The sequence below is a fragment of the Peromyscus leucopus genome, unplaced genomic scaffold, assembly GCF_004664715.2.
Source record: "Peromyscus leucopus breed LL Stock unplaced genomic scaffold, UCI_PerLeu_2.1 scaffold_1225, whole genome shotgun sequence".
Classification (NCBI taxonomy): domain Eukaryota; kingdom Metazoa; phylum Chordata; class Mammalia; order Rodentia; family Cricetidae; genus Peromyscus; species Peromyscus leucopus.
This window is the reverse complement of record NW_023504364.1, coordinates 13,129-31,557: the sequence shown is the minus strand read 5'-3', so window position 1 is coordinate 31,557 and position 18,429 is coordinate 13,129. Positions and strand designations below refer to the sequence as shown.

Below are 18,429 nucleotides of genomic sequence, written 5' to 3'. Positions count from 1 at the left end.
TGTTGTCCATTCTCTGGATAATAGGAAAGTGAAGGGCTTGTCTCAAGTCCTTTCTTGTCTAGTCTGTGAGGCTAGATCGTCTCAACTAGCCATCTCGAAATTGCCCTGAGCAGTTTGTAGTTGATCTTTGGGTGGTGTTTGTCAGCTTAATGTCATTATCATAGTCCATGTGGAATCATTGTTTTGGGGTCCTATCATCCATACTTCAGAGATTGCATTAGGTCAGATTACTCCTTTTCTTGGTAATTTTTTCCAGGTATTTCTCCCTTTTCTTTGGATGCTTATTTGTCCAAAAGTCTTTTAATTCCTCAAGATGGTTGTTTTTGTTATCCTGAAATGACAAAAAACAACACCCTTTCCCAAGCCTAACTTTGGGGAGTTTCCAGTCTAATCTGTATCAATTTTGATTTATGGTTTTTCCTGAATTTTTTATTTCTTTTCTATAGCTGTTCTATCATCTATTGAAATTTTTTAACACAATAGGCATTAGGTTTGTCAATTGCTTTGGGAAGGAATTTTCTCCACAATTACAGGAAAGGATTGAATGGAATTTGATGTGGGGGCAAGAGAGAGGCTCCTCAGAGAATTTTCCAATAGCAAAGGCAATAATTACTTTGTTGTCCCTTGTTGATCTACATTCGTTAGTCCAAAGTCTTCCTTTCCCACATCCCAGAAGGGAGGGATGCTCTATTGGGATTATTCCTTGAAAAAAAATTATTTCTCGGAATGTCCTGTTTAGAGTTCCTTTGTAGGTGATCTTGTTTAATGCAATTAAAACATCTGACATTACTAGTTTTCTTCAAATCTCTGGAAATCACCTCTCCTATCCAAGTATTATCATGGTCATGAGATCCAATAGTAACTGGATCTTGGATCCATTCCTCCAAGGGTGTTGATCTTGCTGTTAATGGCCTAACAATCTTTTGTATTGTGTTTAGCATTTTCACAAGTCAGAGATTCAATTACTCTCTGTCTAGTTTCTGAATAAAGTCAGTCTTTATAAGAAATCAGTGTAGGTTTCTTCTGGGTCCTATATAAATTTGGGAAATGACTCAATTTTCTTTCCTACTTCTTCAATTTTGTCCAAAGCCAGGGCTGCAAGGCCACAGGCAAGCAGCTTTTGTGAATTCATGCTCTACAAGTTGGATGCCTGATATTGTTCAAAACTTAGATTGTCTTTTAATAACAAAACCCAAAGCCAGATGAGGGTGTAAGCTGAAAGATAAGGAGGCTAAACAACCAGTCACTCATCCTTACCACTATGAAATCCTCAGTCTAAAGAGAATGAGTTTCTGCTTCGTCACAACTTATATACCTTTCTCTGGCCTGCCGTATCACTTCCTGGGATTAAAGGTGCATGTGCTTCCCAAGGAAAGGCATGACATCTCAAGTGAAGGTATTAAAGGTGTTTGCCACCTCTGCCTGGCTCTGTTTCTAATCTAGTGGCTGGCTCTGTCCTATGATCATCAGGCAAGCTATATTAGAGTACATAATATATCATCACAGAGTAATAGTATGGTGACTGATTTTTTTCAGTAACCATAGAATTTGGGGGTAATTACCACTTGGCCATAGTTTATAGTCCTTAAAGTATTTTACACTGTGCCATTTTCATATCTTTTTGTTATTCATTTTAAGTTCCCCCATAGTTTTAGACATTGTCCTTCAAAGAATAAGTTCAAATGACCAATAAAATTATGGATGCCATTTTCCAACTGAAAGGACAAATAATATCACAATGAGATTTGACTCTATAGTAGTAATTGAGGAACTTTTTCAAAGGAAAAAAACTGCTGGTGATAATGGAATGAGAAGGACACTAAATATGATGTTGATAAGAGTGTCAGTTGTTACAGCCATTGTGGAAAACAATGTAAGGGGTCTTCTAGACTCTCTCTATCTCTGTGTCTATAATGGGACCCAAGTGCTTACTTCTGAGCTTACATCCAAAGTACATGGAAAAGGCACCTGCACTTTCATATGTGTTTCCGACTGTATTTCTCAAATCAATGAGAAAATCAGTCTAGAAGTCTTCGATGGATGGATGGATGGATGGATGGATGGATGGATGGATGGATGGATAAAAAACATGGGCTACAATGCAAAGATTGATAATTTTTTAAACTAAGAGGAAATCTAGTTACTAATATGCTAAAAAAAATGGGTTTGCTTAACTTAAGGACAAAGAATCTCATTAATGACCCATCTTAGTTTAATATAGAATTCCCAGACATAGAATCAAATGTCCTCCACTGTTCTTCTTCATATGATTTTGATGGAAGAAAATAATTAATAAATAAAATGTTTTATTTATGTTTTTAAGGCATAAAAGTACAAAACTGTACACACTTATGTGCAGATAATCACGTCAATACAAAAGTTAGGCTTGTAAGGAATTAGGGTGAAATCAAAAATTATAAAAATCTGTGCCATAGTCTTTGAAATTGTATGTTAATTTTTCCTCTACTCTACATTCCAGAATTTTTGGTGGCAACAACATAAAACAAACATTTTCTAGAAGTCATAATATAAAATAATTGCAAATAAATAAATGTTCATGTCAAGTTAACTAGACCACCAGTCTATGCAGCTCAGTAAATTTCTATAGAGTTATAAAAACAATAAGGAATGGGAGCTACAGAGTTTTACTTTAACTTTTACACTTTCGGTAACAAATATATAAACTTGTGTAAACTGTAGAGCCATTGTAATCAGATGTACTGATAAAGAATTTATCAAATTATTACATCAAATTATTCTTAGGAAAACCACAATCAGCAATCAGAATTTACACTTGAACATCTGGCAACAACTGTGAGTAATCTGTTTGGTGCTGGGACAGAGACAACAAGCACAACGCTGAGATATGCTCTCCTGCTCCTGCTGAAGCACCCACATGTCACAGGTGAGGACTCAGATAGTGATGCACAGAGTTCCTATAAGATGCTGGAAAGTCTCTGCTAGTGTCCTGTGTGTCATTCGTAGAGAAGTCTCAGTCCTTCACCTTCTGTGTTACTCACTGACTGTAAAGAACAGCATGACTAAGAGAAACAGACTCTGACTGTAGGAAAAGCAATGAAATTCTGATCAGTGTGTGAGTTCTCTGGAAGGTAAGCTATGGTGGGAGTGGTCAGAATACATTGTCCTGTGGATACATGTTCTTTTATTCTCAAAAATCATGTCTTCAGATCAGCTAAAACCTTTCAGCTTCCTTTCCTCATTCTGATGCATCTAACTGTGGGGTGGAGAAAAGAAAACTCACCTCACAGAAGCATAAGCAGAAAGCCTAGAATGTACTGAGTCTGGCTCATATAATGTTCATTCTGAGAAGTGTTCAAAATATTTAGATGCTCCACAAAAATTTTCCATTAATGCAGAAAATGTAGATTAAGGATTTTTTTCACTTCATAAGTCCATTTCCTTAATCTTCTGTTGAGCAATGATTTTTTCAACTGTGCCAATAGTATTTTTTACACTGTACTCTAAAACAGATCCAGTGTTCCAGCATATATGAAACACACCTTCCCTCCTGTGCCCAATATATACTACATGATAAAAGCACAAAAGTGAATCAATACTTACATTTTTAGAATAGGAAAAGATAACAATATGCAGACAAGGAGGCTTCAGCAATTACTGAAAAAAAAATAGTGTGAGGAATGAAAAAAGTATAGAGCAAGAAAGATGATGTTGAAACATTAATGTTAGATCAACATGCATGTAGTAATATAAACAAGTTGTGGATCTACATCTACAGACCAGTAAAGACTCCTGTTCCAAAGGAATAGAAGTTTATGTAGAGAATAAAGTTGTGAACAGCATGCTGACCTTGCTGAGGTTCTCTTCCTATTCCCATTCAGCAATTGACCCCCCTCCAGGAAAATAAAATTCTTAAAAGAAACTGAGTCTAAGAAGCTCTTCACCTGAGACATTGATGACTGATAGGGAATGAGAAGTGCAGAGGGATGAAAGAGTAGCCCAGGGGCATTTGAGTCCCAGAATTCTGTTTCTCAGAGCCCTTTCTCTGCCTTATTCCATGAAAGTGAGCAGCAGAGTCTATCTTCCAGACAAAAGGAATAAATTATAACTCCTTATTTCACCACATCAATAGAAAATACTTTTCTTGTATTATTCAGAATAGATTCAAAACATTCACCCAAGACACACACATGGAGTTTTAGGATTGAATGGAATCATAGAACTCTCCAGCGAGATGCCTGAATCTCAAATAAACTATTCTCATTTAGACTACATCAGAATTCTCAGGATCAGCTGGTTTCTTAAAAGTTTCTAAAATAAAAGGAAGATGAGAGCTCCAGTTTTGCCATAGTTTTTGTCCAATTTTCCATCTTTTCATAAAATTTGTGAGAATGTTTTTCATCCTGTTATCTAAAGTAATGTCACAGTCAGTCATGGGATCCAGGAGCCTGAATAGCTCTTGTAGGAGGGTAAGAGTATCAGAGACATTGCTGTGTACCAGGTCTTGGAAGTTTCCAATTCAACATTTACCTTGTGGGTACTGTAGGTGTTTATCAAAAAATAAGGGATGAAAGAGAAACAATCTATAGTCTAATGCCCCTTTTAATTGAGTATATATTCCCAGATATTAAAAATATCTACCTAAATTTCCAGCATAAATCTAAGTCAAGAAATAGAAATTACAAACAAATAAAAGGGTATCCATTTATCAAGAAGATGCTAATAATGGAAAATAATTGTAATTTCATGGTAATTAATAATATTTATGTAATTACAATTAATCTAACATTAAATATTGGTATAACAAAATATTATAATCTAATCTGCTGTTTTTCCCTTTTATTGAAAATGAAATTTTTTTAATGTAGTATGTCATGATTGCAGTTTCCCCTCACTTTACTCCTTCCTATTCCTCCCAATCTCTTCTCACTCCAGATATCGTTTTCTACCTCTCATTAGAAACAAGCATGCTTCTAAAAATAATATATAATATAATATAATGTAATGTAATAAATATAACACGACACAACCAAAAAGTAACACCAGAATTGGACAAAACAAACAAAGGAAAAGAACACAAGAAAAGGCACAGGAAACAGAGAACCATTCATTTGCACATCAAGGAATCTCATAAAAACACTAAACTGGAAGCCATAATGTATATGCAAAGGACCTAGTGCAGACCTGTGCAGGACCTGTGCATGCTTCCTCAGTCTCTGTGAGTTCACATGTCCTTTGATTGTTTGATTTTTATGGGGCTTTGTTTTCTTAATATCCTCCATCCCCTCTGATTCTCACACTCTTTCTGCCTCCTATTCGACAGGGATCCCTGATCCCTGAGGGGAGGGATTTGATGGAGACATTCCATTTAGTGCTAAGTATTCCAAGGTCTCTCACTCTCTGCATAATGTCTAGTTGAGGGTTTCTGTATTTGTTGCTATCTGCTGCAAAATGAAGCTTCTCTCAAGATGGCTGAGCAAGACAGTGATCTACGAGTATAGCAGAATGTTGTTCGGAGTCATTTTATTGCTGTTTTTTGTTTTATGTCCTATTGTTAATGTTTTGTTTTAAAACAGAGTATTTGATTTGAACATAGGTCCCTGGGCCCCATTATTGGCCCACAAGCAGTTTTAGGAATGGGTTTTATATCATGGACTGGACCTTAAGTTAAATCAGGTCTTAGTTGGTTACTTCAACAAGTTTTATGCCACCATTACCCTAGCATATCTTGCAGGCAAGACACCATTTTTGATCAAAGGATTTGTTGTTGGGTTGGGGTTTATGTTTCTCTTTTGACAGTATGCATAGTACATTCCTGTACCAAAGTCGCTGGAACATGGGGGTGAGGGTTCTATGTAGGCATCAGTTTGACTTCTCCATGTTCACAGTGTTATGTGGGTGTTGCTTCAACAATGGGGTTTTGCCATCAGCGTGTGGAGAATAACTTATTATCTTGGCAACAGCCTGTGTTTGTTGAGATTTCTATGGAACTCCTTTGAACAACAATTCAATTAGATGTAACTTAACCCTGGTACTGGAAGATTCATTTTGGTGACAAGGGATGTTCAGTTGGGGCTCTTGATGATTTCATTTAGATCATCTTCATATATGTTTCATATATATATGAAGTTTTTCTTCTGTATTAAGATTCCATACTATCCCTCAGTTGGCCTTGAATTTTATCTGTCTTTTCCTGTATTCCCTCCCTTGTCCCTGTCTCCTCTCCCCACTCAAGCCTCCCCCCAATATATCCATAACTATCTACTCTATCTCCCCTTCCTAACAAGATCTATCTGTCCTCCATAGTCCCTTACTTTACATCTAACCACTGTGGTTCTACAGATTGTAGCTTGGCTATCATTGATTTAACAGATAATATTCACGTGTAAGTGAATGTGTACCATATTTGTCTTTCTGAGTCTGGATTACATCATTCAGGGTGATTTTTTTCCTAGTCCCTTCTATTTACCTGAGAATTTCATGAATTTTTTCTTTTTTATGGCTGAGTAACATTCCATTGTATAAATATACCCATTGAAAAAAGTCTATTCTCCTGTTTATGGACATCTGCTTTGTTTCCAGTTCCTGGCTATCATGAATAGGGCAGCAGTGAACATGGTTGAGCAGGTGTCTCTGTGACAGGCTGAAGCAGCTGTCAGGTGTAAGCCCAAGAGTGGTGCAGCTGTGTCTTGAGGTAGAGTCTCTTCTTCCTGATGCACTGTCACACTGATATCCTAGTGGCTGTGCAGGTTTGCACTCCCACCAACAATGCATAAGTGGCTTCTTGTGTCACTTCTTTTCAGCATGAGCTGTCACTTTTTAAAAAATTGATCTTCACCATTCTGAGGGGCGTAGGATGAAATCTCAAAGTAGTTTTGATTTGCATTTCCCTGATGACTAAGGTTTCTGAACATTTTTCTAAGTTTCTTTAAATTTTTCTCAGCAATTTAAGTTTAATCTTTTGAAGTTCTCTGCTTAGATCTGTACCCCATTTATTAGTAGGGTTATTGGTTTTCTTGTTATCTCATTTTTTGAATTCTTTATATATTTTGGATCATATCCATCTATTGGATGTGTAGTTGGTAAAAGTCTTTTTCTGTAGCCTGTTGTTTTGTCCTAATGATGGTATCTTTTGCCATACAGTTTTTCAGTTTCATGAGGTTCTAATATGATATTGTTAATGAAGTGAGGGGTAAGAGGGAATGTGTGTGTGTGTGTGTGTGTGTGTGTGTGTGTGTGTGTGTGTGTGTGTGTGGTTTTAGTATGTATTTGTTTATGTAGATAATGTAGATGTAACTGAAATTTTCATCTCCTATATGGAAAAGTCATAAATGTTGAGCATATGGGGGCATATAAGAAACTTTTACAAATATGAATATATTTCAGAAATAGCTAAAGAGGTTGAACTAGTTCATTACTGGGTGTGGGAACAAAAAAGAAGAACCTTTCAAATTGTACATATGCAACACAAACATATTCATAAATACACATACATTAGAATGTGAGTGTAATAAAATATTGTATTTGGATACAGATCTAACATCTGACTTCTAATGTTCTTTACCACAGACTAAAGCATGTTGACTAATTATATTCTGTTTTATTTGATACTTTTAATTACTTATATCTTATATACTGTTATGTCTACTAAATAATAAGTATATGCTTATTTATAATATCTATATAGAATAATGATATGAATCCACAATACAGCACTTCTTTATAAATACATGAATAACTACTTTTATTCCTGAATGAAAAACACACATTTATAACACTTTTGGAACACTTATATTATGCTGTGTATGACCTCACATTGTGTCAAACATGTCACTTTTGTCCTATTCCCCCGTTTCTCACTGTGACCAACCAGCTAAAGTCCAGGAAGAGATTGATCGTGTGGTTGGCAGAAACCGCAGCCCCTGCATGCAGGACAGGAGCCACATGCCCTACACAGACGCCATGATTCATGAGGTCCAAAGATTCATTGACCTCATCCCCACCAACCTGCCCCATGCCGTGACCTGTGACACTAAGTTCAGGAACTACCTTATCCCCAAGGTAAGCTTGTCTCTTCTCTGCTGTACCTCTCTACTCCTGATGCTCCCAGATCACAGTGCAGTTCCAGTCCTCTGTATCACCTGGTGTTGCTGGTGGCTTATACTGCTTCACAACCTAGAGAGCAAATCTTCTGCAGGTACAGAAATATCTGGGTGAATATCTTTGTTATTATTTCTCTGGTGCCTCTGCTATTCTTTCCATCTGCTTAATGGAAACAATTGATGTAATCATTTCATTGGTCTTATTTTTATCTAGACATGTGAATTTTATTATTTCTAATGAGTTATCTTTTAATGTATGTGGAATTTGAAGTTGTTATGTGGGCTAATACTTTTCTATGTACTCTTCATACTCCTGTGGTCATAGTTTCTCTTCATTTTGATGAATTGCAGCATAATGATGAATAGACCCAGGTGCAATGGGCATCACATCTCATTTCTGATTAGGATGAAGAATTGTAAATTTAATATTTCTCTATCAAGTTAGATGTTTTCAGAATACACTGATGGTTGTGTAACTCAGATGAAAATTTTTGGCCTGATTGTTTTAATGGTATAAGAGGTACTTTATTGTGGCATCAATGATGTGTGAGCATGACCCAGGAACACAGAAATTTACTTTGAGATGACTTTTATTCACAAAAATCTGTACATTATTTTCAAGATTGTTCTCTGCACCCATTAAATGGTTTTATGTATTGTTTACCCTTTGATCACTGACTGTATATGTTATAAACACATATGTATATTGTATTTTCTCTATTTCACATTGCTTTGTGGCACGAATTCACAAAAAAGCCACTTGCCTGTGGCCTTGTAGTCCCTAGCTCAGGCCCAAGCTGCACACAGCTGGTTGTGGTGGTACACTCAGGTAGGATTTGCTGAAGGAGGTGGAAGCAGGAGTATCCCAAGTTCGAGGCCAACATGGGAGGCTTTCTGAGGAGAAACTGCAACCAGGAATAGGCTGGGCCACAAACAGTTGCAGCAGGACCATGGAGGCTGTAGCTGCTGCTCTGCATTGCCAGCTGCTTCTTATAGTGTTGGTGGCAGCAGCGATGCTGCTACCAAGGATGAAGGGTTTACCTCCACTTGTTCAAAGAACAATTGCCAGGACCATTGTATTACAAGAAAGCATTGGCAAAGGTCAGTTTGGAGAAGTTTGGTGAAGCAAGTGTCAGGAAGAAGAAGTTGCTGTGAAGATATTCTCTTCTAGGGAAGAGCATTTGTGTTTCTGAGAGGCAGAAATTTATCAGACTGTGATGTCACACCATGAAAACATCCTAGGATTTGTAGCAGCAGACAGCAAAGACAATGGCACATGGACTCAGCTGTGACTGGCGTCTGATTACCATGAGCATGGACCCCTTTTTGATTACTTGAATAAATACATAGTTACAGTGCAAGGGATGATCAAACTCACTCTGTCGACAGCAAACAGTCTTGCCCATCTTCATGTGCAGATTATTAGTACCCAAGGAAAGCCAGCTATTGCTCACAGAGATTGGAAATCAAAGAATATCTTGGTGAAGATGAAGGTGAATGGAACCTGTTGTATTGCAAACTAAGGACTGACTGTGAGACACGATATTGCCACAGATGCAATTGATATTGCTCCAAACCACAGAGTAAACACCACCTGCAGATCAGCTTTGAACTCAAGACAACTTCAATGGCTAGCTGAGATCCCTGCAATGACGATTCCATCAGGATGATGATAAAACCACTACACTGACAAACGCCACTCAAAGATCTGCTTTGGACTACAACTCTTCAAGACAATTTCGAGATGGCTAGCTGAGATGAACCAACCTCACAGACTACATGAGCAAGAGCTTGAGACAAGTCCTGCACTTTTCCATTATGCCGAGACTGGACAAATGATACAGCTAACTCTCCTGGGACTTGGCAGCTAACCCAAAAATAATTTTTTCAGGATTGCTAAAAGATGCCTTCACCCCAGATAGCAGGAAGTAATTTTAAGAACACGACGCCCACATTCCCAAGAGGTGGGGCGGATGGTTTTTGGTCATTCAATGGGTTATGGATAATTTTCATTGTTTAAGATGGTTGATTATTTGTAAATGTTAATTGTTAACATAGTTAAAAGTTGTTAATTGTTAATGGTCACGAAAAAAAAGATAAACAAAGGAAATTAGATTCAAGGTTCTTGTTAGAAAAGAAAAAAAGGGGATATAGATAAGAGGTAGATTATTCAGTCTACTCTAAAAATGTTATAGAAATGATGAATAAAGATTAGATTATTGAATCTAGTACTCTGGAAAGAAAAAAGAATATAGATATGATAAGATAAAAGGTAGATTATTGAATCTACTCTCAAAAAAAGATGTAGAAATGATAGAATAAGGGGTAGATTTGAATCTACTTCAAAAAAAGAGAGAATATGGATATGATAAGATAAAAAAGTAGATTATTGAATCTACTTTTAGAAAGCAACTACTAGTTTTAAATATTTTACATTCAATTAGATTTTGGTATATTGTATGCAAATTATGTATATTAATACAAATTTGAGATTGATTTTTTAGAAAATAGTGTACATATATTTTTAATCTTGTTCAAGGTATTGTACCTATACAGTTTATTTAACAATGTAATGCAAATTGCTAGTCCTTGAAAGGTATTATCACAAACTAATTAGGATATAAAGAAATGAAAGCTAGTGGTTAGTCATTACAATCAACCTTGTAGTCATGTTAGGTATGTTTTCTAGGTCAAACAGCAATATATTTTAGATAGATAGGTCATCTTCAAACACTACATAGGTCTACAGAATATAGCATTTAAGATATTTTAATAACATAGACTCTTTTTTTATGAGAAATGTCTGCTCCAGGCAGCACCAATCTACTTCAGAGAAGATAATGGGCACTGAAGAAACTCCCCATGAAGTTTACTTGATTTGTGGCAAAAGTGAGCTACTGGGCAAGAAAGTGCCCTTACCTTAACTGCTGACAGTATGCTATCCAAAATAGACAAGCAGGACACAAAAGAAAGGACTGTCAATCCTTGCCAAGACAAGGTAGGAAGGCTATTTAGAAAACATGCTTCCCAGTCTGTCAGATGTGCTAGGCCTGTAGGCTGAAGATGCATGCCCCAACATTGCAGAGAAATCTTGAGTGAGTGACAGCTATTTCTGTCATTTCTCAAAATTTTTTGGAAGTCATTTGTTTGTACTTCCTTTTTACTTAGGTAATATTATTGCTTTCTTGGGTCTCTGAGGGAGTTGTAGATTAGATAGTTATAGTTTTCCTTGTTAACAAATTCAGAAAAGAAACTCACTAAGAAGTGTAAAGTCTAGAAGTTTGAAAGACATCAAAAGACAGTTTTGTGTTGGTAATACATGTTAGGATAGAAAGTGAAATAGGTACAACATTTTAGACTCACCAAAATAGGATGAATAATAGATTTTTTTGTTTGAATTTGTCAAATGTTTATGGACTGGACATTGTTAATATAATTCTTGACTGTATATATTGTATATACTTGTACTTATTGTATATAGTTTTTCTTATATTAGTTATAACCTTTTAATATTTTAGACAGAAAAGGGGAAATGTTGTGATATATTGTATACCCCAATATATTGTATACCCTAATAAACTTACCTGGGAATCAGAGGACAGAGACATCCACTAGATTAGACATAGAGGCCAGACAGTGGTGACACACACCCTTAGTCCAATCACTTGGGAGGCAGAGATCCATCTGGATCTCTGTGAGTTCAAGGCCACACTGGGAACAGAGTCAGGCAGCAGTGGCAAACTCCTTTAATCCCAGCATTTGAGATCTTCTGCCTTTTCTTGGAAAGTACATATACCTAATTAGGAAGTGACATGGCTGGGTGGGGAAGGGTATATAAGGTGAGAGGAGAGAGGAACTAAGAGCAGTTCAACTGAGACTCTCCAGGGTGATGACTCAGAGGCTTTTAGACTAAGGATTTGTGGAAACAGGATTGACTGTGGCTTGCTCTGTTTCTCTGATCTTTCAGATTTTACCCCAATCTCTGGCTCTGGAGGTTTTTTTTATTATTAATAAGCCCTTTTAAGAGTTGTGTTATACTTCTATGTAAAGAAATTTCGGCCCACAAGTTTTTTTCCTCAAAATTTTTAAATGTTTTATATTAAAGCAGAGATGTTTGCATAAAACAAAGTTAAAAATGTTCCCAGATGTGGATTTGTATGTACTTAGTTCATTTCAGTGGCCAGCTACTTTAAAGACATTAAAAACTGCTCATTGGTTACCAGATATTACAGATGAAAAATGAAGACTTTTTGTAGTGATAACTTCATCCAGAAAGGATGAAGTTGCCCTCTACTGGACAGTCCTGTATTTGGGGGGGTTGGGGTGGAGGCAAAAAGATATTGGTTAGGTTCTGTTACTATTATCATGTGGAGATGACAGAACTAACTTTGCCAGTGGCAGTGGGTTTTGCTGTGTGATAACAGACTTAGTATATGGATTATGTTGCCAGTCTGCTCTGGCTGCAGGACACTCCTGAGGTAAGAATGTTGAGGTCAATGGCTAATATACATAACTTGTTTATGTTTATGTCCTTAGACCCACCTAAATGGTAAATAAAACAAAGGACAAGAAAATAGTGACATATCTGTAGCCGGAAGTTTCTCTGGTCCTGCATAGCCCCATAGTCTGGACGAATCTCTCCCATCAGTGACCTAGTAGCCACTTATAAAATAATTACTTAGAGATTTATATTATTTACAAACTGTATGGCCTATGGCTTTAGCTTCTGGCTAGCTACCTCTTTCATCTTAAATGAATCCATTCCTATTAATCTATGTGTTGCCATTTGGCCATGGCATTACCACTCTGCTGGCATTTTGTTGCTCCTTTTTCCATGGCTGGTGTCTCCTCAACTCTGCCTATACTGTCTCATCTTTGCTTGGATTTCCCAGCTGGCGGTAAGCTTTCTTGCCATAGGCCAAAACAGCTTTATTTAGAGCCACACATACTTACAGAATACAGAGACATCCCACAGCACATATCTTCTATTAGCTTCCTTGGGTTTAGAGCCTAGTTTGAGGCAAGTGTTGTATCAGCTAAATTTATTTCCCTTTATCCCTCTGCTGGTGTATCATGATATGACTGGTCTCTTTTGAATCTAGTCAAGTAGAATATTCCATTTTTTCCCCTTATGAAATAACCTGGTGGAGAAATAAGCATGACTTCACAGGTAATTCTCCCTTCTGACAAGTAGGGTAAGTGATTTCTTTGAACAGACTGAGGCCACTGATAGGATAAGAAGGAACCAATGATATTGCCATTATTGTTCTGTTAGATTTAAGACTTTCTAGGCCAAGGGAATTGTTCTGTGCCTTCAGAAACTATGTCATTGTAGCAGAGAAGCAATCATGGGCAACATGTAAACAATTGGTTATGAATATAATACCTTCAATACCTATTGGCACTAACACTTAATTTTCACACAATTTACATATGTCAATAATATTCTTCTTAGCTTTAAAACTTTAAATATATTTAGTTAAGCTACATTATAATATGTGGTCATCCTTGTAAGAGCTTTGTAAAGCACATTCCTAAAAACTTTGAAAGGATATGAGGTTAGTTTGTGTACTAGTTAAAGAGAACTTGCCAGCACTAGCTCCCAGCAGTTTCTGTGAATCTTCAAAAGATTTGTTGATTTAGGTGCCAACAGATCATCTTACTTTAATCTTAATTTGTTTAATTTTATGTTTTTCCCTCTCCTCCAGATTCCATTCCTTTCTTTCCTTCTCCCAAAGAGTCGTCATCCTACTTTTCTGATACATATACGTATATGTATTTCTGTGTTTGTGTCTGTGTATTCGTATAGATAGATAGATTACATACAAGACTACATACCTCTACTCTGGCACACAGCCCTGCATTTACTTCCTTATATAAATACAGAGATAGATTCTGTAAATGGAAAAAAGGAGTGGCATTTGTATTTCCAAATCTTCCCTATTGTACTCAATGAACCGTCTCCCATTCTATAAAGAACTCAATGAGTTAATCCATCTGGAACCTGATTCACATGAGGAGTATGTAGATAGATGTGATAAGCTAGAGCAGCCGGTGAACAGAGAAGCACAAGTCCAATCTGAAGGAAAGGAAGAAGAGACTAGGGAGGTTTAGTCCAAGTACTCATGTGAACTACCACTGGATGAAACTTTAGCCACACCACTGTGCTTGCCTCAACCTCCTCTCTGCTGATTATGTGCTCTGTGTGTTGAAATATCCCTGATGATCTTTGTATGTAAACTTCACTATGGAGCAAAGAATTAACTAGGTTATTTTCTTAATGTGTTTTAGCTCTATGATTTCTTTGTAACTCGATTTCTCTCTGTGTGTTGTTATAGGGAACAACAGTGATAACATCACTGTCATCAGTGCTGCATGACAGCAAAGAATTCCCCAACCCAGAGATATTTGACCCTGGACACTTTCTAGATGGGAATGGAAACTTTAAGAAAAGTGACTACTTCATGCCTTTCTCAACAGGTAATAGAAACTCATTTCCATGGCTCCAGCGGCATGAGAATCTGAGGAGACTTACACAGTGGCTGCTGTGGAATGTCTTTCTGTATGCTGTGAATGTGTGTTGCTCTGAATGGTTGATAAATAAAATGCTGATTGGCCAGTAGCCAGGCAGGAAGTATAAGCAGACAAGGAGAATTCTGGGAAGAGGAAAGCTGAGTCAAAAGTCTCCAGCTACACACAGAGGAATCAAGATGACAAGGCAGAAATAAGAAAAGGGACCAAGTCACATGGCTAAACATAGATAAGAATTATGGGTTAATTTAAGTTATAAGGCCGGCGGTGGTGGCACACGCCTTTAATCCCAGCACTCGGGAGGCAGAGGCAGGCAGATCTCTGTGAGTTCGAGGCCAGCCTGGGCTACCAAGTGAGTTCCAGGAAAGGCGCAAAGCTACACAAGAGAAACCTGTCTCGAAAAAACAAAAACAAAAACAAAAAGATATAAGAGCTAGCAACAAGAAGTCTGCTGTGGCCCTAGTTTGAAAATAACATAAGCCTCTGTGTGTATATTTGGGTCTGAGCAGCTTTGAGACCAGGCAGAACACAGGAAACCTTCCAACTACAAGGGGCACCCTGATGGCCAGTAGACTGGTAATGATCAGGAATATGACTCTCAGTGTCCATGCACTGTCATGATTAAGATATTTCTTTCCTGTCAGGCTATGAAACTGAGTCTTTGATTGTTCATCCATTGTTCAAAACTGAGAAAGCTTAAGGGTAGAGTGTGTTTAATCTTCCTTTACCTACATTACAGAAATACCAAAGAAAGCAAACTTCATTTACACTTCACTCACCATGAAAATGAAGACATCATAATTTATATCATTTTAAATTTTAAAACATGTCTTTTTTTTGCTGTGTCACTCACCTCCATGCTCAAGTATGCAATTACAAGTCTCAAAAAAATATAGAAAATTACCAAAGAGCCTCAAGTGTATTTGGTAAACACATGAATGAACAATACTTATATTTCAGTTGAACTAGGGCAATGAGAAAGACCCCCAGATCTCTGGGTTTGGGGGATAAATCAGGAAATATATCTCTCAAACCATATATATTAAGGCAAAAATAGAGCAACATTCTAATAAATGACTTACTAGCTACCTCAAAAGGCATTAGTAATGGAGAATTAGAAGAAATCACATACGCTTAAAAGAAGTTAATGAACCATTAGATCAGAGCATTTTTATGCAGTTCAGAATTCTAGGAACTTCAAGATCATCATGAGATGATAAAGACAATGTTGATGTGGCAGGACATTCTGCAAAGATTATCAGGAACCCTGTTTCTTCTTATTCATGATGAGAACAATGGATATTGAGTTCACACCTGCAGTATATATGCTGCTTTTGGATATGCAGTTTCTGTCCTTGGCTTTGTTATTCATGATAATGAACACAGAATCCTCTTCCTCAGTCTCCTAGGCAGTCTGATTACAGATGTGAATAACCACAACTAATTTTTGCCTAATTAGTTGTCTGTTCATGCACCCATCCATCTACACACCCATCCAATAACTTATCCTTCATTCATAGTCTCCTGTGTCAGGTACAAGTACAATGATTCTCACATTTATGAATGAGAATAGTAATCTTCTTTGACTTTTTTTCCCCCTAGGAAAACGGATTTGTGCAGGAGAGGGCCTGGCACGCATGGAGCTATTTCTATTCCTGACCACAATTTTACAGAACTTCAAGCTGAAATCACTGCATCACCCTAAAGACATTGATACAACCCCAGTGGCCAATGGATTAACCTCTCTGCCACCCCCTTACAAGATCTGCTTCATTCCTGTATAAATAAGATCAGATTTTCTGGTCCAGGCCATCTGCAATCACCTCTATACCTTCATCCACTTCCTTCTGATCAGGGACAAGGAGTCTTTCCTTCCCTTTCATGTATTCCTATTCTGTCAAGACACAGGAAACACCTGTCAATCACTTTGCAATTTCTGGAATCACTGCACAAATATATTCCTATTTTCTCTTCTCTGCAACAGTGTTATTATCCCTTGTGCTAATGTGTATCTGGTCTTGAGTCAAAAAGGAACTTCCCTGTAAAATAACTAATATAGTAAGATAATTCATGGTCATTTTTCTTCTGAATGTTTTCAATAATAAATATATTTGATTTGCATACCTCTTATTAGATTTGCTTACAATTCAGGTAAAAAATGAAAAACAACAGAGTTCCCAACACATCACACTGGTCCACATTTCGTAAAGCATAGAGAATTCAAACTAGTGTGCTAGAGAGATACTTCATTCCATAAAGTACTTGCCACACAAACCTGAAGATCTAAATCCAGTCTGTGGCATTTATATAATGACCAGGCATTGTGGTGTCTGCTTGTTATCCCAACACCGGGAAGACAGAACAGGAGATCCTAGGAGCTTAGTGGACAGCCAACCTAGCCTACATAGTAAGCCTTGTGTCCTGGTGGGATACACTATTTCAGAAAACAAGCTTGTCATCTCCTGAAAAAAAATACCCAAGGTTCACATCTGACTTCCACACATGTGTATGTATATGTATATACATTCTCTCACATCTATGCATCTGATTATGCATACACATATACACACCCACATTCATACATGTATAACAGAATGTGAAGAGGAAGGTGGTACCAAAGCCCTTTGGCTGAGCATCACTTAAAGTCACTGGAAGTATTTGTATTTGAAACAAATAAACAGTGTTTAGGAATAGTTCCACCCTGTAGAGGACAAGTCACAGGGACAAATACACGTGCAGGGTCAGGTCAAGCCCTGCTTTGCAGCTATTGTAAATAAAAGATAAAATTTTAAACATGCTTTTGACTTGATGTTCCCAGGTTAGACCTGAGCATGCATTTTGATTTTCTATTGCTAACCATATGCTCTATATGTGTCTTTTCTCTTCCCAAAAGAATAATGGTGCCAGGAAGAGTCACATTTCTATAATTTCTAGATGCTACATTCCCTTCCCACTGCATTACAAATAATCAACTGAGAAATGACATTACTGATTATCTCTGTCTATCTTAGTCTCAAAGGAGCTACTTTGTCTGGCATTGCTAAATTCTTACCTTGGGGCCTACTGCAGAGATATGTTTGCACATGCATTAGTGCATAAGAATACATTCAGACATGCTATTTAATCTATATACAAATTCGTGTGGTATACAAAATGTGGCTCTTTAAAATGAGCAAAAATACTAATACTCTATAAAGTTATATATTTTTCTAGTAAAGATATGCTACACACTTTACTCCATTATTCTCAGGCATCTAAACTTGGATTCAAACTTGCTACCTATTTTCCTGAGTATTCTTATTGCAGTCAGATTACAGAGGAAATTCTCAGTTTTAAGACCATGTGAAACAATTGCTTTGATAAATTATCTCTCATCTATCTATCATTTATCTATCTATTATCTCTCTCTTATATATCTATGTAATTGTCTCTCTTTCCTATGTCTGTCTGTCAACCTATGCTTCTACCTATCTATATATTAGTTCTGTCTCTTAAGAAAATTAGCAATTAAAGAAGTGATTTTCTTGACATTGATTTTATTATTTATCTGGAAATTTGCTGAGCATATCTTTCTAGAGTGCAAATAATTTATTTTGCTATTCTTCAGGCATTTTTAATTTTTTTTTATTAAGTAAAATTTTTCATTTATTTTACACACCAATCCAAGATCCCCTTCTTCCCTCCTGCTATCCCCTCTGCCTCCCCCTCCCAAACCACCCTCCACTTCCACCCACAAGAAGGCAAGGCCTCCCATGGGGAGGCACATCTAGTAGAAGCAAGTTCAAGCCTTCCCCCTGCCTGAAGGCTGCACGAGGTG

At 37.1% G+C, this 18,429-nt stretch overlaps 1 protein-coding gene across 1 annotated transcript; it reads left to right on the top strand.

Moving 5' to 3' along the window:
* Positions 1-2,741: 2,741 nt before the first annotated feature.
* LOC114687282 (cytochrome P450 2C26-like) lies at positions 2,742-16,735 on the top strand. The gene is made up of 4 exons (XM_037201717.1): positions 2,742-2,905; positions 7,853-8,040; positions 14,420-14,561; positions 16,215-16,735. Exons 2-4 carry the CDS (start codon positions 7,906-7,908, stop codon positions 16,394-16,396), a joined length of 459 nt encoding a protein of 152 aa, XP_037057612.1. The 5' UTR covers positions 2,742-2,905; positions 7,853-7,905; the 3' UTR covers positions 16,397-16,735.
* Positions 16,736-18,429: the final 1,694 nt, after the last annotated feature.